Source organism: Girardinichthys multiradiatus, chromosome 13, assembly GCF_021462225.1.
Source record: "Girardinichthys multiradiatus isolate DD_20200921_A chromosome 13, DD_fGirMul_XY1, whole genome shotgun sequence".
Classification (NCBI taxonomy): domain Eukaryota; kingdom Metazoa; phylum Chordata; class Actinopteri; order Cyprinodontiformes; family Goodeidae; genus Girardinichthys; species Girardinichthys multiradiatus.
Genome location: NC_061806.1, coordinates 35,175,011 through 35,198,494, shown reverse-complemented (window position 1 = coordinate 35,198,494; position 23,484 = coordinate 35,175,011). Strand labels below are relative to the sequence as shown.

Sequence of the window (23,484 nt, the reverse complement as noted above, 5' to 3'; positions counted from 1 at the left end):
TGTTCTGGGGACTCCTCTGGAACCTCTGGAGATCATTGTGGAAAGAGGGATTCTTCATAAAATGAAGAACATTATGGAAAACTCAGCATCCTCTTCATGAGACTGTCCTACAACAACAGATTGTCTTCAGTCAGAGGCCTGTATTGCTACAGGAGATCCTTCCTGCCCACAACAATCAGCATCTACAATGGCTTATTGAAGAAACCTGCATAATATGAGCTACAACAACATTTAATTTCCCTTTGGGATCAATAAAATATTTTTGAATTGAAATGAATTGAATCTTAACCTTGACTTCTGGGAAAAGGGAAGGCACAATTTATTCTGATATGTTGGATTTGGTAATTGTTGTGAAGCTGCTATTAGAAATAGAGGAAAATTACAACATATTTCTTTATTCTATATATTTACGCACAAAAGGAAAATAGACTGTACAGGACCACCTATGTAATTGATTTAATAGGAAAGAAAAATGTTGCATATATGTGGCAGCCATATTTGATCTGAACTGGGAATTGACTGGGGACCTGTGACTTTCCAAGTCAGAATTGTATCTTCAGGGAGTGTTTCATTGGATTTATCAGACTTGAACTTAAAACTACTCTAACGTTTCAATACAAAAAGCTGAATAACAACTTTCACATCTCTTCATTTGGCTGTTGTGTGGTAACTGTAATTAATGTTATATCTTTTTGATGTCCTCCCTTTGCTTGGTATAAAGTGCTTCTAAAGTACAGGAACATTTTCAGGGTTTTTATAGTAATTTATAACAGTTCTCCTTCATAATGACTTGAAATTAAGACACTATTAACATTATTGTTGCTATGCTGTAAAGGTTTGAACTGACAAGTTAATAGTAAAATAGTGTAAGCTGCCCTTTTTCTATAGTAGCTTCTTATTTCACGTTACTTTACATTCTGGGTATATCATAGTTTTTTGTCCCGTTTTAGTTTACAATTTTACAAAATATCCTCGCACTGATTGAGCAGCCTTTCATAGTTAAACTTTGCCACTTTCTTCAGTTTACAAAATGTTAAAAAATAAAAGAGAGACTTAATTTACCATCATACCAAGGAGCGAAGACTCATTATCCTGTCCTTTACTTTCCTCTTTTAACTGTAATCATTCTCACAGAGCTGATTTTCTGTTACAGATGTGTCTGCAAATCCTTCAATAATGGCCTTCCTTCCAGACTTTCGGTCACACATACTACTCTTTAATCTGAAAGTCAGGTGGTTTGACTCCCTCTGTTTTATGGAGGTTCCAAGGATACTTTTTTTTTTTTCAGAAAATACACCATTTTACAACAAATCTGCTTTAAAAAAAAAAAAAAAACACATGCATGTCTGATAAAAAAAATTCTTAGCAATTTACTATACTCCAAAATACACAAAGATATTTGTGTGCATATTGAATTTCAAACCAGGCTCTTCTGATTTGAAATAGGCAAACTGTGGAGTACTTTTTAAATTCACAACAGATGTCGTCTCAAAGAACTTTACAAAGTCAGTTTAGTCGAATCATACAGATTTCAAATCAGGTTCATACATTCAAATGAATCCTAATTGTCAAACAGTGCAGTCAGATTCAGTTTATTTAAATTGGTAAAAAAGTTTTCTATCTAAGGAAACCCAGCAGATTGCATTGAGTCAGTGACTTGCAACATTTACTCCTTCTGGATGAGCATGTAGCGACAGTGGACAGTCGCTGGCATTGACTTTGCAGCTATCCCTCATGCTCAGTATGAGGGATAGCGACAGTGGAGAGGAAAAACTCCCTTTTAACAGGAAGAAACCTCCAGCAGAACCAGAACAGGGTCAGTGTGAGTTGCCACCTGCCATCTACACACATTCCTAAGTGATCCTTAGGAATGTGAAGATAATTTTTTATCTTCAAGTAAAAAAAAAAAAACTATATAAATTCAAAAACTAATCACTGAGTTTTCTTTAGAAAAATTCCAGCCAGGCTGATATGCTCTATAAATCCTGGACAGAAAGAAGCTCAAAAAGTTTTTCCTAATAAATGTTAAGGATTTTGGCTGTTTAATCTATTTAAAAATAAACTTAGTAAACTGATGAGCTGGCAGTGTGTTCTACAAATATTGATCAGTCGCAGATATGCTTGATCTGTGATCACTGGAGCTCTCTTGAGTAAACATAGCATGAGTAGACACAAAACAGGAGTTTTGTTTTGTGTCTGGTAACAGAGATGAAGCAGAAGCAGATCTACTGCCTGCACCCAAACAGCTATTAGGGGATTAGTTTCCATCAGTTTCTTCTTTCCTACTCAGGCCCTCTTGGTGGCAGCATGTAAAATTGGATAATGTTATGATTGTGATCCTACGGATTCTGCAAAACCAACCATAAGGCAAGGCAAAGCAAATTTATTTATATAGCACATTTCAGCAGAAAGGCTATTCAAAGTACTGTACATGAAAAAAAAAAGAGACATAATAGGAAAAGTATATTACAGTGGCATAAAGGTAATTAAATAATTAAAGAGAATAAAAAAAATGAATTAAAAAGATCAGTCAGTCATTTTCTACCTCTTCTTCCATAGTGGGTCACAGGGGAGCTGGTGCCTGTCTCCAGCAGTCTACGGGCAAGAGGCGGGGTACACCCTGGACAAGTCGCCAGTCCATCGCAGGGCAACACACAAACAACCATGCACACTCATATTCATACACCTAAGGGCAATTTAGAGTGACCAATTAACCTAACAGGCATGTCTTTGGACTGTGGGAGGAAGCTGGAATACCCGGTGAGAACCCACGCATTTAGATAGCACAGTCAAAGGCCTGTCATATTGAGTTTAAAGGATTTGACCCACATGCAGAAAGCAATTCAGGAGACGGTATTGTTTGGTAAAGTGTTTATTTACAACTGGGTGAATAATGCAGGGAACTGGAACCAGGATGCAAACTGTAGAAATAAACAAGAAGGTAAGCAAGGATAACTCTGGGGCTGAACTCATGAAAATAATAAATCTGTCTTACAAAGAATGGTGGAGGGATCCGCCAGAGGGTGAGTGGAGAAACCAAGTGGTTGTTTGCCGGCGAGACTGAAGTTGGTGGATATGGTAAGCCAGGAGAGTTTGTAATCCAAGAGGTGCGATGGAAGGAGGGTGGACAGGGTTCGCAGATGGAGGTCCGAGATACGCAGGAATCAGGAGGCCGCCAGCTGGCGTGATCCAACAAAGTCATGAGAGACTTGAGTCTTTGTTCATGGAACTGGATAGCTTCCTTCCAGAAGACAGTTTATCCAGGCACGATTCAATGCAAGGCAAAATCAGGTTCAGGAAACCTGCAGGATATAAAGACAAAGTTACTTGGTGTACAAGGCAAGGTCAAAGGCAACGGTAACGTGGCTGAGTAGTACCACTAAGGGCAACACTCTGGCAGTGAGTTCTTCTTCTTCTTGTTGGTTTTATTGGCGGTTGGCAACAAACTTTTAGTAGCATTACCGCCACTTACTGGTATGGAGTGTGGTTCGTGTCGGTCTATCTATTTATATATATATATTTAATTCTACAAATTAAATAAATAAATATATCTTACCTATATGTATATATACAAATAGACATACTTACACATTACATTGTATTCTACCCTTCTATATCCTCCATACTTTCACAATTTTATCTACTATAATCAAATTCTATGAAATAATTTTGTTTTCTTTAAAAAACGAATCACTATTTGTATATGTTTACTCCCTAAATTCTTCCTCAAAATATCTAATAAATTAACCTTTTCCTTAATACCTTCAAACTCTCTTCTCATATATCTTCTTTCTCTTTCATATTTATGACATTCTAATATAACATGTTCTATTGTTTCATATTTTCCACAGTAATCACATTTACCAGTATCATGCTTTTGAATTTTAAAAAGTGTATAATTAAGTCCTGTATGCCCAAATCTCAACCTTGTTATCACTCTTTCCTCCTTTCTATTTCGTCTTCCATTTCTTCTTTCTCCTACTATCTTCTGAATTTTATAAAACCATCTTCCTGTTTTTCCTTCATCCCACCTTTTTTGCCATTTTTCCATCAGCTTTCCTTGAACAATACTCTTTCCCTCATATTTACTTGTTTTAACTATAAAACTAATAGGATTTTGAATTATCCTCTTTGCTATTTTATCTGCCCTCTCGTTTCCTTCTACTCCTATATGTGCTGGAACCCACACAGATATAACTATCGAGCCCATTTTTTGTATTTTGTATAATGTATGAAATATTTCTAATAAAATGTCCATCCTACTATCTGATTGATTATATTTTAAACTTAATAATGCAGAGCTTGAATCTGAGCAAATGACTGTTTTTAATGGTTTTATGTCTTCTACCCATTGTAAAGCTAATAATATAGCCAATATTTCTCCTGTGTATACTGATAAGCCGTCTGTAATTCATTTTCCTATTTTTAGATTGAATTCTGGTACTACAAAAGCTATTCCTACTTTTCCATTTATTTTTGATGCATTTGTATATATTTGAATATATCTATAATAATTATTTAAATGTATCTGTACTGAATAACTATCTACTATGGAAGATTTATCTTGCTTCTTTTCCATTATTGACATATCTACTGTTGCTTCTGGTAGAATCCATGGTGGTATAATTGATATTAGTGATGTTTGACTAATTTCTAAATCAATCATTTTAAATTATTTTACTTTATTTTCAATTGTCCATCCAAAACTCTTCATTTCTTTCTTTTCTTTTTCCCAACATGGATTTAAAATTTCCCAAATTGGATGATCCAAGTTATTACCTTGAAAATTTAACCAATAATTTATTTCTAGTTTTATTTTTCTTAACTCTAATGGCATTTCTCCCATTTCTATTTCTATTGCTGCTGTTGGTGTAGTTTTAAATGCTCCAGTACATAATCTTAATGCCTGATGTTGGATAATATCTAATTTAACCAGATGTGTTTTAGCTGATGAACCGTAAACTATACAACCAAAGTCTATGTTAGATCTTATCAGTCAGTCATTTTCTACCGCTTATTCCATAGTGGGTCACGGGGGAGCTGGTGCCTATCTCCAGCAGTCTATGGGCGAGAGGCAGGGTACACCCTGGACAGGTCGCCAGTCCATCGCAGGGCAACACACAAACAACCATGCACACACACATTCATACACCTAAGGGCAATTTAGAGTGACCAATTAACCTAACAGGAATGTCGTTGGACTATCTGCTCCCCAGTCACTGCCAGCCAAGCATCTCATAATATTTAAAATGTTCTTACATTTATCAACTTTTTGAATATGTATATTCCATTTTAGTTTTTCATCAAACCATAATCCTAAAAATTTTATATACTTTACTTGCTCTAATTCTTGGTTATATAATTTAAATTTTATTTCCTTGTTTATTTTGTTCTGATTAAATATCATTACTTTGGTTTTTTCAACTGAAAACTTAAATCCCCATTGTAACGCCCATTTCTCTATTTCAATAATAACCTCTTGTAATTTCTTTACAATTAAATCTACATTTTTTCCTCTTTTCCAAACAGCTCCATCATCTGCAAAAAGTGAACATCCCATTACTTTTCCAATATCTTTAAATACACCATTTATCATAATTGAAAACAATAACGGACTTATAATACTCCCCTGTGGAGTTCCATTTTCTACTATATATTTTCCTGAGATCACTTCCCCAATTCTAACTTGTATTTTCCTATTTGTTAAAAAGTCTTTGATCCATTTAAATATTTTCCCTTTAATGCCCAGTATTTGTAATTTAATTAATAATCCTTCCATTTAAATAATATACTAGTCTACTATTAATCATTTTTTCCATTATTTTACATAGATTTGATGTTAAGGCTATTGGTCTATAATTTCCTGGATTTGATTTATCTTTTCCTGGTTTAGCTATTGGTACTATAATTGATTCCTTCCGGCTCAGTGGTAATTTTCCCTCCTCCCATATTTTATTATATAATTGTAATATTATATCTTTTGATTTTCCACCAAGTTGCCTTATCATTCTGTACCAAATTTGATCTTTACCTGGTGCTGTATTTTTTGTCTTCCTAAGTGCATAATTTAATTCAGCTTTTGTAAATTCAACATTTAACAAATTATTTGTTTCTTCAACACTCTGTAATACATCTTTATATGTAAGTTTTGTATTTTCTCTTCCTTTTCTTCCCTCTTCACTAATATTATTTGAACTGTTAATTTTACTAAATATTCTTGCCAATATTTCAACTTTATCTTCATCTTTTACTATGTTTATATTATTTATTTTTAATATAGGATATTCAAACTCTCTCTTTATGCCATTCATTCTTTTAATTATTTTCCAAATTTTTTCTATTTTTGTTTCTTTCCCTATTGTGCTACAGAAATTTCTCCAATATTCTCTTTTTACCTTTTTAATAGTTCTCCTTACTATTGCTTGCTTTCTTTTATAATCAATTAAATTCTTATAAATTGGATTTCCTTTTAGTACCTTAAATGCTTTTTTTCTCAACTTTATTGCTTCTTTACATTCATTTGTCCACCATGGTACCATTTTCTTATTACTTTTACACCCTACTTTCTTTATAGAATTATCTGCTGCTTCCATGATTACCTTACAAATTTTTAAATTTACATCATTTATATCCATTCTCATATCTACTTTCTCTAAGTTTATTTGACTCAAGTATCTAAATTTAGTCCAGTCTGCCTTATTAAAATTTAGTTTTTTATTGACATCTATATTCCTATTATTTAAAGTTAATCCTACCCTTATTGTAATGGGATAATGATCACTACCTATTGTTGATTTTTTATCAATGCCCCACTCACAACTACCAGCTAAACCATTTGAAACCATTGTTAAATCAATAACTGATTCCATCCCTGTTCTTACATTGATTCTTGTTCCCCTCCCATCATTAATACATACTAGATTTTTTATTTCCATTAATTCTTCTATAACTTGTCCATTTTTATCATTACAATTACCCCACAATGTACTATTTGCATTAAAATCTCCACACCAAATTACTTTCCCTTCCAAATATTCATTTAACACCTCCATTATTTCAATTGACAATGTTTTACATGGATTATAAAAATTTATTATTTTAAATTTACCTTCTTGTTCCCATATCTCAATTACTATATATTCAAGTTCTTTCCCTTTCCCTAATACCTGATATTGTATCCCTTGCTTAATAAATATTCCACATCCTCCTCCACTTCTCTCCTGTCGATCTCTTCTTACACCATCATATCCTTTTATCACAAAATCCAATGTTGTTTTTAACCATGTTTCCTGAACACAAATAATTTCTGGTTGTTCTTCAAGACTATCAATATAACCTTTAAATTCTTGTCCGTTAGCGATTAAACTTCTTGCATTCCATTGTAATATTAACATGTACTTTCACCAGATGTTCCTTGTCTCCCATCTACCTCCAACTTTTTATTTATGTTCTCCCACGATCCCTCCTTAAACCCCAAAAACTTTTCAGCTCCTCTCACTATTATTTTAATCTTCTCAGTTTTATGCTTGGCTTGGTCAGTACAGTTGATAACATATGCTACGAATAATATTAGTTTTTCTACTGATATTGTAACATTTTCTTCTGACTGTACTTTGCTTTGCTGTGGAATTTGATTCGCTATTTGTTCAATCTTTCTTGTTTTCTGTTCCTTCACATTTTTAACTGCTTCTGCATAGCCTATGTTTTTAGTCATTTTAATCTGTATGATTTCTTTTGCCTTCTTCCTTACTTCACATCCTCCATACGTAACTCTATGTTGCCCTCCACAGTTACAACATTTTTCTTGTACTTCTTCTTTACATTCTTCAAACTTGTTATCTTCACCACATTTAGGACATCTCTGCTTCCCTTTACAAACTGCAGCTATGTGACCTTTGACATTTGAAACAATGAAGTGGTGGAGGGATCTAAGGTCTAACCTGAAAGCTAAGATAACCTATTTTGATGTTTTGTGGCAACTCTTTTTCATCAAATTCAATGAAGATTGACATACTTCCTACTTTTTCTCCATTTATTGTTTTTGACAATCTCTTCAAGTTATTCACTTTTGCACCAATAATACTTCTCTTAATTTTATCAAGATCTTCATCTAGAGGGATCCCATAAATCACCCCTCTAATGTTTTTATTTTCTCCCATGATTTTTTTCTCCAACACCGTTTTCTTGCAGATATTATCCACCTTTAAAGCCTTGTTCTTTTGTTCTTCATTTTTATACAAACTACCAATAAGTTTCCATCTCTCAAAATCTTTACCATTTCAACATCTCCAATTTTCTTTTTTATCTCTCTTGACACCACAATGGGGCTGATGTTATCCTGTTCTTCCTCGTTCTTAAGTTTCAATATTATTTTTAATTCCTCCCTCATAACTTTCCTCCTAACTATCCTTTCTTCTTCTGAACTGCTTCCTTCCAATTCTCGCTTGCTACCTTGGATATCACCAATTCCCTTTCCTTCATCTATTTTATTTCTTCCACGTCCTTTCCCTCTTCCTCTCCCAGCTGGCGTCCACCCTTCAAAATCCATGTCTTCCTCATTTCCTGTCTCCATTTCCAACCGAACCATTCACATACCAGTTTATGCCCAAATCCACCTTTATCCGAATCCGATATATTTCTATTTTTGTTTTTCCCGCGCCGCACCAAAACCGTTCTTCTTCGACGTAGTCTCACCACCGACAACCACCTGGCAGTGAGTTCTTCTTCTTCTGTGTTGTTTTTTGGCAGTTGGCAAATAACTTGAAGATGTGCATTACCGCCACCGACTGGTATGGAGTGTGGTTCTTCATGGTTTTAAATCTTATTTACTATTACAACAATCAAATTTTATTTATTAATTTAGTGCTTTTGAAAAATCTAATTATAATTTCTGGCAGTGAGTTGCTGGCAGCTTCCTCCTTAAATAGTCCTCTGCAGAATAATCAGGGGAATAGCGAACACCTGTCACCTCCTCCAGATTCCACGCCATCTAGGGGCTGAGCACAGTAAAAGCACCAACAGACACACAAAGCACAGATCCTGACAAGGCCGATCTAAACAAAAACGTTTTTAATCTTAATTTAAAGCAATTTAAGGTTTCAGCGCTTTTAGTATTCTGGGACTTTATTCCAGATTAGTGGAGTACAAGAACTAAAAGCTGCTTCTCCATTATTTTGAAGTCTGTTCTTTGGGATACGGGGAGCCAGTGAACTTTAGAACCGGGCTGATGTGCTCCACTTTCTTAGTTCTAGTGAGGACGCGGGCAGCAGCGTTTTGGATCAACTGCAGCTGTCTGATCCACTTTTTATGCAGACCTGTGAAAACACCGTTGCAGTAATCAATTCTACTAAAGATGAACGCATAAATTATTTTTTCAACGTCCTGCTGTGACATTAGTCCTTTAATCCTGGAGATGTTCTTTAGGTGATAGAAGGCCGACCTTGTTACTACCTTTATGTGCCTCTGAAGGTTCAGGTCTGAGTCCATCACTACACCCAGGTTTCGAGCCTGACTGGTGGTTTCTAGATGTATTAACTGAAGCTGTGTGCTAACTTTTAAACGTTCTTTCTTTAGTCCAAATATTATTACTTCAGTTTTGTTTTGATTCAGTTGAAAAACGTTTTGGCACATCTATACATTAATTTCTTCTAAGTATTTACCAAGTGCTTGAATAGGTTCATAGTCACCTGATGACATTGTAATGTATAGCTGTGTGTCGTCTGTGAAAAGGAGACCCGTCTCTGCAGTCGTTCTGAGTCCATGAGTGTTTTTAATGTTTTAAGTGAGTTCAATGATTTATAAACTTTCAGAAAAAGATAAATATGATTAAATCCTCTTAAAACTAAAGAGGAAATCATTTCAAAAAAGGAAAATAATCTGAGCTCAAATCTTTAAAAACCACAAGAAACATAAAATAAAACATTAAAGAATTAACTTTCGCTATTTTCATTAATTCTTTGCAGACATTTTTTTCAGTGTTTTTTTTGGTATACATTTTTTTGTCTCAACATTCTCAGGTTTTGCTTCAGAAGGTATTTTTTATGAAAAAAATCTATAATGTGAAAATAAAAGAGGAATGCTAGGCTAGATATTTTTCCAAAGCAATGCTAAAGTACCAATGTTGGTCTTTCAGCGTACTTAGCTCACAAGCTGTTTAGCTAACTAAAATTTAAAGCAATAAAGCCAGGGTTGCTATAGAGGATGTCTCCAACATCTTTCTCTCGCACACCAACCCTCTGTGCATCGTCCTCCACTTTAGCTCCATATGAAATATTCTTGACACAAACCCTTTTCATCCTTTCCACTCTTTCTGGCTGCACGCTCTTCTTGGGTTGACCTCAGTTACTTTAACTCATCCACCTTTCAAACCTTTAACACTTGCAAGTTTACCATTCTAGCTATCCATCTCTCTCAGTCAGCAAAATCAGTTCAGTCTGAAAATAAGGCATTTTTGCCTGAAAAGGTTAAATTTGCCTCAAATTTAAAACTGGGAGTTGGTAACAGTTGTGTTTAGAAAACCAGATTTAGGTTATTAAATTATACCTAATTAAACAACATCCAAAAAACAGGAAAAATGTAAACATGTTATTTGTTTTGTGCTTTTAGGTATTCCTAAATGTCTTCTTCCTCATATAAGTTGACTTTTACCACATAAACTGTTTAAGTCTGATTGTGAATCCAGTGGGTGAGGATCTGTGTTTCTGTAGCTGAAGTTTTTTAGGTCAAGAGACAGTTGGAGCATCTCTCATAAAACTCTGCTTCGTCTGTGTCGTACTCCTGAAGATCTACAGCCTTCTCCACTCCTGCAGTTAGAGTCCTGCTGAGAGTCAGAATGAGAGATCACAGTTATCTAATCTTAACTTTATTCTCTGGCTTCAACAGCATGTAAAATCCTTCTTCTCAGTTGTAAAATAATCACTTTACTAAGTGGTAATACAAAATATTAGATGTATAATTTTTACACTGCCAATGTCTTTTTTGACCAGGCATGACCTTGTTTTTTAATGCATAGATGAGGTCTGATAGTTCACTTATTTCTTTAAATGAAAAAAAGCTTTTCCTACAAAAGGGTTGTTACACCTGGTTTTATTTGTTTGTTGTTTATTTTTGTGATTAATATCTCTAGTTTGAAACATCATGATAGATGTTTCAAACTACAGTATTTAAACCACAGTATTCAAACTACAGTATTCAATATTTATAATATTTGCTGTAACTTGCATCCCTTTATTTGGTGTATATTTGCATGTGACTTACTGACTGAATCACTTTTTTATTTTTTGGTCTTCAGGATCATCAGCAGTCACTGTCATTTTGTCGGAAAAGATGGTGCAGGGGTTGAGATTATCCCTGAAAAGAAGCTGGAGCTGGAGATGTTTGACAACACGCCATGGCCAGCATCATGCTCAGAGATGGACCAGACCAGAACCCATTCACTGTTAATCTGCAGGAAGCAGCAAACAAGTTGAAATCAATGCTTCTCTGGGAAATGTTTGAAACAGGAAGTATCATCAAATATCCATCTCATTCTTGGTGGTGTTGCACTGGAGTTTATTCTGGGTGCAACTTCTGGTAGGATAGCAAATATTACTGAACAGCAGTGCTGTTTTTTCAAGTAAATGATTTGCGATTACTCTAAATTGTGGACATTATTACCTTTCCCCCCATTTTTGTTCTGTCTTTGTTATTACAAGAATGAATGGGTTTACTGTCAGACATAGTGGCAAATCAGTTTAAGTAAACTTCAATCTAAATTTACACTAATTTTGAAATAGTTTTCTTTGATCAATGCAATAAAAAAAAAAATGTGCATACATACTTAAATTTATACAGTAAATGCGCCCTGCTAATATTGGGTAAAATGTTAATTTTGTTGCCTTGAACAAGCTTGGAGCATAATTCTGGCTGGACTTTAGCATGATGCTACCAACACCATGCTTGACAGTTGGTACAGCATTCTTAACCTCACTGTGGTTCCCTTAAACATTCTTCTCATTATCATGACCGAACAGCTCAATATTTGTTTATTCTAACGATAAAACCTTTGGTAGTTGGCATGTTTGCAGCTGCAACCTTCAAATGAGCTTGAAGGTGTTGATTTTATAGCAGGTGCATGTTTCTTGTGCATGGTGATGTCAAACTAGCTTCACTGTGGACAGTGAGAATTGTGTTACAGCACTTAACGGCAGGTTTGAGTCTTGGTTGCTCCTGAGCAGCCTACCCAATTTCATGTTGGCCGAGGAGGACAGATTGGATCTTTTTCCAGACTTTAGCAATGTGAGCTATCAAATAATTCATCGTCAGGCCAGGGAGGAGAAACTACCAGCTGCAGTCAGTCATCATCACTAACCAGTCTACAGGCCTTGGTTTTATGGAGATAAAAGACAGTGAGTACATGACGTAGCCAAAATGAATAATTCTGATCCTGATTGAATTTGAGAACATTACTAATAAATAAAAAATTTTAATTGAAATTAATCATTTGGAACTCAAAGTTATTATATTTATGCCCATAATTAATGGATCTAATTGGACTACAACTGTAGATTTTGCTTTGCAATTTTCTCTTTACCTTTATGGTTCATTCATGTATGCCACGGTAGAGGACATATGAATATCAAAATTAAAACTTGTTTTTTAGAATTTGTTTGCCGTAAAGGGATAAAAAGTTTCCCTCATGGTCAGGAGGATATCTCTCAAGCATGACATCAGGACTCAAATCTAGTGACGTCTGATGTTTAGGCTTTGATGGAGCTCAACATCTGCTAATGAAACAGCTAAATATTTTGGTACATGTAAATAGAGAGAATGTTTTTATGTCATCTTTCCAATCAATTCAATTCAGTTTATTTATATAGCGCCTATTCACAACACATGTTGTCTCAAGGCACTTCACAACAGTCAGGTACATACATTCAAATTAATCCTGACAATTGAACAGTGCAGTCAGAGTTAGCTTTTTATTCAAATTGGATAAAAAGTTTTTCTATCTAAGGAAACCCAGCAGATTGCATCCAGTCAGTGACTTGCAGCATTCCCTCCTCCCGGATGAGCATGTAGAGACAGTGGACAGTCACTGGCGTTGACTTTGCAGCAATCCCTCATACTGAGCATGCATGTAGCGATAGTGGAGAGGAAAAACTCCCTTTTAACAGGAAGAAACCTCCAGCAGAAGCAGGCTCAGTGTTTGAGAGAACAGAGCAGAGACACAAAGAGAACACAGAAGCACTGATCCAGAAGTACTTTCTATGGGAAGGAAAAGTAAATGTTAATGGATGTAGCTCCTTTAGTTGTTTCACCTAGAAAGAAAGAACAGATAAACTCTGAGCCAGTTTTCAAGGTTAGAGTCTGAATGAAGCACATAGAGTTAGTCACAGTAAAAGCTCAGTCAATTTCCATGTCTAGGAGAGAGAAAGGGTTAAACACTAAAAGACAGGGCTATGTGGATCATTGGTAGAGGGTGAGCATTAAGTTGTTGCCAGCAGAAGCTCGGATGATTCCCCTCTCCAGAAAGGTGTCACAGGTAGACACAGAGTCAGGCCAGGTGTAGCTTCTAGGAAGAGAAAAGAGAGAACAAAGTTAAAAGCTGAAATAACAGCAAATAATGCAAAATTGGAGAGTAGTGTGAGAATGTAGCGAAGAGGGTGAAAGTGGTCGTTATGTCCTCCAGCAGCCTAAGCCTATAGCAGCATAACTACACAGATAGTTTCAGTTCAGATTATTTACTTAAACGGCACTTATTTACAACAATGTCGTCTCAAGGAACCCCACAAAGGGTCCCACTGATGGTCATTGTTATACTAAAAACCACAATGATTGGGATACCTCCCTCTGTCAGACTGATTATAACCATTGGAAAAGAGAAGGGGTCATACAGGTAGCAGAAATGGAGGGTGTGTTTGCACCTCAACCATAACTGAGCCGGTTTAGGCTAAACCTGACTCCCCCTTACTCCAACCAACAGGGAGGGAGGAAAGCTCCCTCCCCGATAAACTAAGCCACTCTAACTATAAGCTTTATCAAAAAGGAAAGTTTTAAGCCTAGCCTTAAAAGTAGACAGGGTGTCTGCCTCACGGACTAAAGCCGGGAGCTGGTTCCACAGGAGAGGAGCCTGATAACTAAAGGATCTGCCTCCCATTCTACTTCTAGAGACTCTAGGAACCACCAGTAAACCTGCAGTCTGAGAACGAAGTGCTCTGTTAGGAACATATGGACCAATCAGATCTCTGATGTATGATGGAGCTAGATCATTAAGGGCTTTATATGTGAGGAGGAGAATTTTAAATTCTAATCTGGATTTAACAGGGAGCCAATGAAGGGAAGCTAAAATAGGGGAAATATGATCTCTCTTTTTAATTTTCATCAGAACTCTTGCTGCAGCATTTTGAATCAGCTGACGGCTTTTAACTGCATTTTGTGGACATCCTGATAGTAACGAATTACAATAGTCCAGCCTTGAAGTAACAAATGCATGGACTAGTTTTTCAGCGTCACTCCTAGATAGGATATTTCTAATTTTGGCAATGTTCCGGAGGTGAAAGAAGGAAATCCTAGAAACCTGTTTAATATGGGATTTAAATGACATGTCCTGGTCAAAAATAACACCAAGGTTTTGTACTTTATTATCAGAGGTCAATTTAATGCCATCCAGGTTAAGTGATTGACTAAGCAGTTTCTTTTTTAAAGACTCCGGTCCAAAGACGACAACTTCTGTCTTGTCTGAATTTAGAAGCAAAAAATTTAACGTCATCCAAGTTTTTATATCTTCCAGACATGCTTGTAGTCTATCTAACTGGTTGGGCTCATCAGGATTTGTGGATAAGTAAAGCTGAGTATCATCAGCGTAACAGTGAAAATTTGTCCCATGCTGCCTAATAATTTGACCTATTGGAAGCATATATATAGTAAAGAGAATTGGCCCAAGTACTGAACCCTGTAGTACTCCACAATTAACCCTGGAGTTTAAAGATGCAAACACTAAGATGCATCTATGATTTTAATATCCCATTGAAGGTGTCAAAGTAGAGGTTTCCGCATGTTTTTATTTGTATTTTTCCCTGTGAGAAATCCTTTGTTCACATATCAAAATGCTGGTCGGGAATTTGTGAACATAATTCATGCAAAGCGTCATGGTGGATAGATAAAATAAAACCTGTGCATGATTAAGCAAGAGATTAAGAAATTGAGCAATAAATTGCAAACAAGGAATGAAAAACCTTGAAGTTACAGATACAGTAAATAAGTAAAAGCAGTAAAAAAGTGTTTGGTATATGTTGGATTTTTACATAACCTTCTAGATTTAACTCCAAATCAGACATACTGAAAATATATAATAAACTTTGGGTGTTGATGATAATTTGAGATAACACACTGACTAGACCTAAATGTAATTAGTGCAGATCATTCCTCGACAGCCTTGTGGTCAAAGCCTGACATTCATTTGCAGATGGTGCTTCCTTGAAGCTGATGACTGAGCCTCTGCTGGGGTCAGTACAAAGATAATTTGTGTTCAGTGAGTTATTTATCTCAGATGCAGTTTGTGATTTACCATGTTTATACCTGTCTTTCTTATTCAAAGGAAGGAGTGTATGTCATCAGGTAAAATAATCTAACATGAAGTCTTTAGGTTTGCTTTGCTGGTTAATGTTCAAGAGCTCTGATGTTGGACTCCCCTTATGATGCTTTACAGATATGTCAGTTTAATAATTAAAAACATTCTGGGAGGAACAGACACGTGGAAGTCTGAAATGTGTAAATCTTGCAATGACAAATGAAGTAAGAAATTAAGAAAAATAATGAATTAATTTCAGTCTTACACTCACCAGAGGGCGCTGTAATCAAGACGATTGCTGCCACCAGCATCAGCACCCTTTGCTACTCTCATTGCTCTGAGATGGAAAACACACATCTTAACTGGACTCTCTGAATTCAGCAGACTAACTGCTGGACACTCGGTCTGTTAATAATGAATAAGACTTATAGATAGATAGATAGATAGATAGATAGATAGATAGATAGATAGATAGATAGATAGATAGATAGATAGATAGATAGATAGATAGATAGATAGATAGATAGATAGATAGATAGATAGATAGATAGATAGATAGATAGATAGATAGATAGATAGATAGATAGATAGATAGATAGATAGATAGATAGATAGATAGATAGATAGATAGATAGATAGATAGATAGATAGATAGATAGATAGATAGATAGATAGATAGATAGATAGATAGATAGATAGATAGATAGATACCTTTATTGTCACATAAAGGGACATTTGTTTCCACAGGCTATGTCAAGTTGGAAATCCACACCATACATATAAAACATTTAACACAATTAAAAATCACAGGACAAGTTGTTGTTTTGTTTGTACACTGGTGTATCATTTTGTTTTGAAAGCTATGAAAGAAGCAATAAATAAATTGTTTATTTGTAGTTGAGTTGGGGCAGTTTTAGCCCACTGATATCTGCAGCCCCGCAACGTACCTCTGTAGCCTTAGGCAAGACACTGTATATGGGACAAGACTCATCAATGCAGAGTCCAAATATGCCTTGTTAATATTTTTATTATTATTTGCGTTTTCAAAATGAGGCTGGTACCAGTCAAACTGTATTTCTATTTCCTTCTATAGCAGCCATTTAGCTATGAACCTCCTGTTTTCTATCAATTTCTTTTGTGGTTTTGATTTGATTTGAATTATTTTATTTTAGTACTTTTCAAAACTCCCAAATTTAAATAGTCAGTGATACAGTTTTAAATAAAATGACCAGTAGAAGAAAGGTGCAACCAAAGGCATGTAAATGTCCATAACCGCAAAAAAGAAGCCACTACTTTATTGTTTTTCAAAATATTTGTTTATTAGGACTAAATATTTATACATTTTTCAAAAGTCTCACAATTGTTCCCCATAGCCCCTGTTTGTGACTGGATTGAGGTAACAAGGGTAAAACAATAAGATGCTGTGCTAAGTAGGGTCAGAATTATATTTTATTTGTTCTTAGGTGTCTTTTTCATGATGGACATTGACCCTTCCTCTTCATTCCATTTAAGATTGTTCAGGATTTGCTTCTGGAGCAGATTTCTTGTGACAGAAATCTGTAGAAGGAAATAAAAGGTGCATTGAAATATTGAAATGAACAGGTCATGCTGGCGGCCTCTTGGTGTTATTGTTTACAGTAACTGACCTGCGACTCCGTCGTAGATGTACGGTTTTTCGTGAGGGAATCCAAGACATTCTGCCAGTTTCTTATGGTCATCATGGGCGACTTTATGCTGCTCTACATCCCGATGTGAGCCCTCCTTCTCTGATTCATGAACAAAACAGGATCACACACTTCAACAAAACTTCAAATGGGCTTGATACACATTTCAATCACTCAAAATATAGAGCTAAATCATTACTTTAATGATTTATAGTAATATAAATAGTGAGTGTATTACTGTAGCTAAGCAGGAATTTGTATGCTGGAGTTTTGTAGGTCATCAGGAGACAGTCGGAGCAGCTCTCATAGAAGTCAACCTCACCAGTGTCATTGTACTCCTGAACAACTCCATCCTTCTCTACTCCTAATACACAAAAAACACACATACGGCTCACACCAGACTAATGCAAGCAATGGCACAAACATATTGTTGCACTCCAAACATAATAACACACATGGTTTTTAATTCAAAGTACAAAATATCACAAAGCATGATGGATCTTTTAGTGAGAAAATGAGTACAAATGCTCTTTCTATAAACAGCTAAAACCGTGGTTGAAGGAGATCTGTTTGTTTTGTGTTAAATTTTTAATGTAAAACTGTTTTAAATATTTCATGCTTGATACATTTTATGTTTGTTTTGTGTTAGTACCTTTCATAGGACTAAGGATGAAATATTCTCTTGTGCTAATTCTCTACATATCTACATTAAGGCAAATTGCCGATGGGTTGATAAATGATCAATGTCCTACTTAAATTAATAAAGTTTAAATAATTATGTTTACATATATTTACATGGATAGTGTCATTGGTGAACTTTCTGAGCAAATAACAGTTTTATCAAAACCATTAACCTTTCTTTTAAATCCAATCTCCTTTGATAGGTACTTCCATTATGCTCTATATGTATTTTGTGACTGGGTGTGTAAATAAACCTTTTACTTTAAACTGCAATGTACTGTATGAAGAGTTCCTGTCAGTTTTTAGAGTTCATCATAGCATAGAAACAGTACTGGTGAAAATCACTTATACAATTCTTATGGACATAGATAACAAGTGCATGATACATTATCCTCAAATACCATTCAAGTTATGGAGTACCACAGAGTTTAGTGCTTGGATCATTTTTCAATATTTATTCTTCCATTAAGTGATACAATTAGAAACTCAAGATAACTTGTTATGCTGATGATATTAAGCTATATTTATATGTACATTTCAATATCAAAATAAGGGAAATCATTTTGCATATTGATGCAACAAAATCTACTTTTTATCTGTATTTTTGTGTCTTGCGTATATATTCTCTATTATTTTATATTATATGAATGCCCAAAATTCTTTTCTCAAAATCTGACATTTTATCCAAAATGCTGCAGAATAGGTTCTTATGGAAAAAAAACAGAGGTCATACAGTTCAAATTTGATATTTGTGCTGAGCATAATCAACACTCGAAAAGCTGCAATCCCGAATGTGCGCTCAGAGCACGTGCTGGGGAGCTGGCAGGGGTTCTGACGGACTTATTCAACCAGTCCTTGGTCCATGATGTGGTACCGATCTTCTTCAAATCAGCCTGCATTGAGTCAGTACCCAAACTAATCATTCTAATTTCATGCTTGGTAAACAGCTTGGTAAATATTTGCCTAAAAAATATTATCACTGCTTAAGTGCGTCTGATTGGATGCAATGCCTTGTACTTGCAACATGTGCAACAACAATAAAGTTGAATCTAATCTAACGTAATGACTCTGTGCAGTCATTAATATACAGATGATACATGGTGCTTCTTTTATCTTATGACTGATACATTTTCATTATGGGGGTTGAATTACTAAAACATTACCAATAAATACATTACCAACTGTTTTGACTTTACATTTGTGTACAACTTACTGATAGAATGACATTTTAATGTGTGGTGTTCAGCCTCATCAGAGGGGATCGTCAAGTTGATGAAGTAGGCAGTGCAGAAATTGCTAGTTGTTAATAAAGTAAATGGTGCAGGAGATGAGGTTAAACACAACTCAGTCGGAAAACATCAACATTATGCTGAGCTCTCAAAAAAGGCTTCTTGAATCTATGCAGGGCAATTTCTTTCTATGTTTTTTATTGCAAATTTGCTGTCTGGCCCATTGTTTAGGTTTTATCTAATGTTAGAACTTACGAGAATGCGTTCTTCTCAGTGTACTCGATAGTTTTGTTGTCAGAGAGGAGTTGAAACTCAACGTGGGAGCTGCTCAAGTTTGCCAGTAAGCCATGGCCTTTGTCATGGTCAGAGACAGACCAGACCAGAACCCATTCACCATAAATCTGCAAACACAGAATCCATATGGGGGAATGTTTGATCAACAGTTAACCACACAATAGATTGAAAAATAAACTTAAAGCAAACTAAGAATTGCTCCATCATAAAAACAAAATAACATGGCTTATGGAGTAAATCACTGTAAAAGCTGGAGGTCATGTAATCAGTACAATGTGTAACTAATCAGCTTCTGATCCAGAAGGGTTGGTGAAAGGTTGCTGTTTAAACTTTGGATCAGTAACAACTTTGTGGATGCAGTACTAAATCAGACATAATGAAAACATTTGAACAATTTGGTCTCATTCTAGTGATCTAAGGTACCACACTGACCAGAACCAAACTCACCTTGTGCAGATCTTTACTGGGCAACCTTTTGGCTAGACCCTGGCACTCTTCCGCAGACGGTGCTGCACTGGAGCCGATTGCTGCCAGCAGCAGCAACAGTGATACTTTTGCAACACTCATCGTGCTCCGAGACCCAACAAAGACACACAATCACTGTGAACTCCTTGTCGATTTATAATGATCCTGGGCCTCTGCTAAACCTGGGGGGCAGTCCAAAGATAATATGTGTTTATTCAGTGGCTTATCTCAGATTTACCCTTTGAGTCAACCTGTTTATTCTTCTCTGTGTTATGGAAATGTTTTTGAACCAAGGACACTCAGAAATACACTTAACATCATTATATAACATGAGGCCAGCAGTTTGCTGTTGACCAACCAGAAGAGAACCAAAATCAAACTTCAGAAGCTCTGGCTTTGGATTTAGTTTCTTTCACAAATTTGGAACATTCCCTAATAATGCCTTATATCAAATGTTTAATCAAATTAAAAGAACATTCATGGAGAAACAGGCAAATGGAAGGCTGGAGAGAGCTCCGTGTTGAACATTTCACCCCTACATCTGTCTAAGAGTGAAGTGAAGAACTACCAGAATGCAGAAAAAGTCTACAACTGGAGACAAAACAGTCTTTAAATCTTGCATAAACCAGCTATAACCTTAAGGCCTATTTTTAACCATGGACCAAGCCAGGTTTTAGTGGGTGGAAGGCGTTTCTTTTTGTTCCAGGAACACGATACTGTTTGTTCACGAACGTTCTCTAACAAACCTCTCTGGCCTTCACAGAATGGCTAGATTTATACTGACATTGAACAATACCCAGATTGACTTTGTTTACTACTTAGTTGACGTCAATTCAAATGCAGGCCACACTTTTCAGTTTTTCTTTTGTAAAAAGATAAAACAATAATGCATAATCTCTGTTGGTTTATTATATAAAACTCCAATAAACATGTTGCAGTTTATAATGTGCAAAGATGCAAAAAAGTACAAGAGTTATGAATACTTTAGCAAGGCACTGTACTCCACTGGTTGTGTGCCTAACTCTTTTGATAAAGAAGCATCGATTGAGGAGTATGAGAATATAATAACAGGTGGACCACTTCGTTCGTTCGTTCGTAGTCTTCCGCTTATCCAGGACCGGGTCGCGGGGGCAGCAGACTCAGCAGAGACGCCCAGACGTCCCTCTCTCCAGACACCTCCTCCAGCTCCTCCAGGGGGAGCCCAAGGCGTTCCCAGGCCAGCCGAGAGACATAGTCTCTCCAGCGTGTCCTGGGCCGTCCCCTGGGCCTCCTCCCGGTGGGTTGTGCCTGGAACACCTCCCGAGGAAGGCGTCCAGGAGGCATCCGGTATAGATGCCCGAGCCACCTCAACTGGCTCCTCTCGATGTGGAGGAGAAGCGGCTCTACTCCGAGCTCCTCCCGGATGGGCGAGCTCCTCACCCTATCTCTAAGGGAGAGCCCGGCCACCCTACGGAGGAAGCTCATTTCAGCCGCTTGTATCCGTGATCTCGTTCTTTCGGTCATGACCCAAAGTTCATGGCCATAGGTGAGGGTAGGAACGTACACCGACCAGTAAATTGAGAGCTTTGCTTTTCGGCTCAGCTCTCTCTTCACCACAACGGACCGGCACAGCGCCCCCATTACTGTGGCAGCTGCACCGATCCGTCTGTCGATCTCCCGCTCCATTCTTCCCTCACTCGTGAACAAGACCCTGAGATACTTAAACTCCTCCACTTGAGGCAGGAACTCCCCTCCAACCTGAAGAGGACAAGCCACCCTTTTCCGGTCGAGTACCATGGCCTCGGACTTGGAGGAGCTGATCCTCATCCCAGCCGCTTCACACTCGGCTGCGAACCGCCACAGCGCATGCTGTAGGTCTTGGCTAGAGGGGGCCAGCAGGACCACGTCATCTGCAAAAAGAAGAGACGAAATCCACTGCTCCCCAAACCAGACCCCCTCCGGCCCTTGGCTGCGTCTAGAAATCCTGTCCATAAAAGTTATGAACAGGACCGGCGACAAAGGGCAGCCCTGCCGGAGTCCAACATGCACTGGGAACAGGTCTGACTTAGTGCCGGCAATGCGGACCAAACTCCTGCTCCGCTCGTACAGGGACCGGATGGCCCCTAATAAAGGGCCCCCGACCACTTTGTTTTATTAAATGTCAGCAATAAGCTCTAACAGGATGTGAACAGGAGTGCTTTGGGCATTAAAAGGATTAGAAATCAAATGCAGTTTCCACTGTAAGACAAGAGGCACTGATGTCCATTTTGGACAAAATGGTGGACTAAAAATGTGACTCTAAAGAAAAAAAAGAGCAAAATGTCTTCAAGAATACATGGTAATACATTCTTTAATATCTTTGTGATAAACAGTGCAAAGTGCTTTGTTGTAACAGCATCAGTTTAAGGATAAAAACAATGTAACAAACTGATAAAGCAAGCTGGAGCTGTGCCAGGGATAACTCTGGAGGTCTTTTATGGAGGACTGATCCTGACAAAATTAAAAATAAAAGCAGAAATATATATATTTTGTTTTTCCTTTTCCTTAGAAATGCGTTTTCATCAAGGAATGTATATATTTTCTTTTCCTTTTCCTTAGACAAGCGTTTTAATTAAGAAATGTATATTTTTTCTTTTCCTTTTCCTTAGACATGCGTTTTCATTAAGAAATGTATATATTTTCTTTTTCCTTTTCCTTACACATGCCTTTGTTCTTTTTACATTTCCTCGTCTCTCTATTTCCCTTACCGTATGCATTTCTCCTTCATTATGCAAATGAGGAGCGCTGCCTTCTTTTCTCCAGCTCCTCTACTATCGGTCAATAAACAGGAAGAAGGAGGATCCTTGTGCAGACCGAGGGTGTGTCCCAATTCAGGGGCTGGATCCTTCCAAGTCCATACTTGTGGGCCGATTATGTCACGCGCGGCGCGGAAGGTCTGTCAAATGCGGCCGACAAATGTGTCCTTCTTTTGCTATGGCGGACATGGTAAAAGACATGGCGGACCACTGTGGCAAAAGCTGTGAGTAAACTGTGAAAAATTACATTTTCTGTGACACAAAGGAACTTTTACAATGTTTTTAGTGCGGGAATATAACTGTGTAGACGTAAAAAATTATTATTATTATTTGTGAGCCACTCATACATCAAGTGGTAAAAATATTATACTACACAGAAGAACAGGCTGTCTAAAACCACACAGTTCATTTTGGTGAAACCAAAAACCTTTGACATTTGATTTTGTTAGAGTTAGAAAGCTGATAAACACAGACAAGTGTAAAATAAGACACAAGGTGAACCAAGTAAGTTTGACTTGCAAGGGTGAGACCGTCCTCTGCTGAACAGCGACTTCCTTTTCACAAAGGAAGAAGTCCTTGCACCAGCCTTTTATTTACAACTCACATTCCTACAAGCAAAAAGCGGGAATTGGTTCAGCCAATTCTTACAGACATCAACCTGAAAGTGTAGTCATTCCCAAATATGGTATAAGCTTGTCATGTCCAGAGAGTGATCCACTCCAGATCGCATTCCTTCACCTTCCACAAACACTTTTTCACACTAAAAAAGCAATCATAGGAATCATCTTAACTATAGTAGAACTTCAGACATAAACATGATTTAAACT

At 36.7% G+C, this 23,484-nt stretch overlaps 1 protein-coding gene and 1 long non-coding RNA gene across 2 annotated transcripts; both read right to left on the bottom strand.

The window, feature by feature from the left end:
- Positions 1-2,862: 2,862 nt before the first annotated feature.
- LOC124879559 lies at positions 2,863-8,404 on the bottom strand. The gene is made up of 3 exons (XR_007041050.1): positions 8,276-8,404; positions 2,996-3,302; positions 2,863-2,921 (listed from the first exon to the last, which is right to left on the bottom strand). It is a non-coding gene; the product is annotated as an uncharacterized LOC124879559 (long non-coding RNA).
- Positions 8,405-16,847: 8,443 nt separating this feature from the next.
- On the bottom strand, positions 16,848-20,026 carry LOC124879542 (saxitoxin and tetrodotoxin-binding protein 1-like). Its single transcript, XM_047384165.1, has 6 exons — positions 19,866-20,026; positions 19,380-19,525; positions 19,109-19,191; positions 17,453-17,578; positions 17,197-17,316; positions 16,848-17,107 (listed from the first exon to the last, which is right to left on the bottom strand). The coding sequence occupies exons 1-6, from the start codon at positions 19,983-19,985 to the stop codon at positions 17,058-17,060; spliced, it is 645 nt and encodes a 214-aa protein (XP_047240121.1). The 5' UTR covers positions 19,986-20,026; the 3' UTR covers positions 16,848-17,057.
- Positions 20,027-23,484: the final 3,458 nt, after the last annotated feature.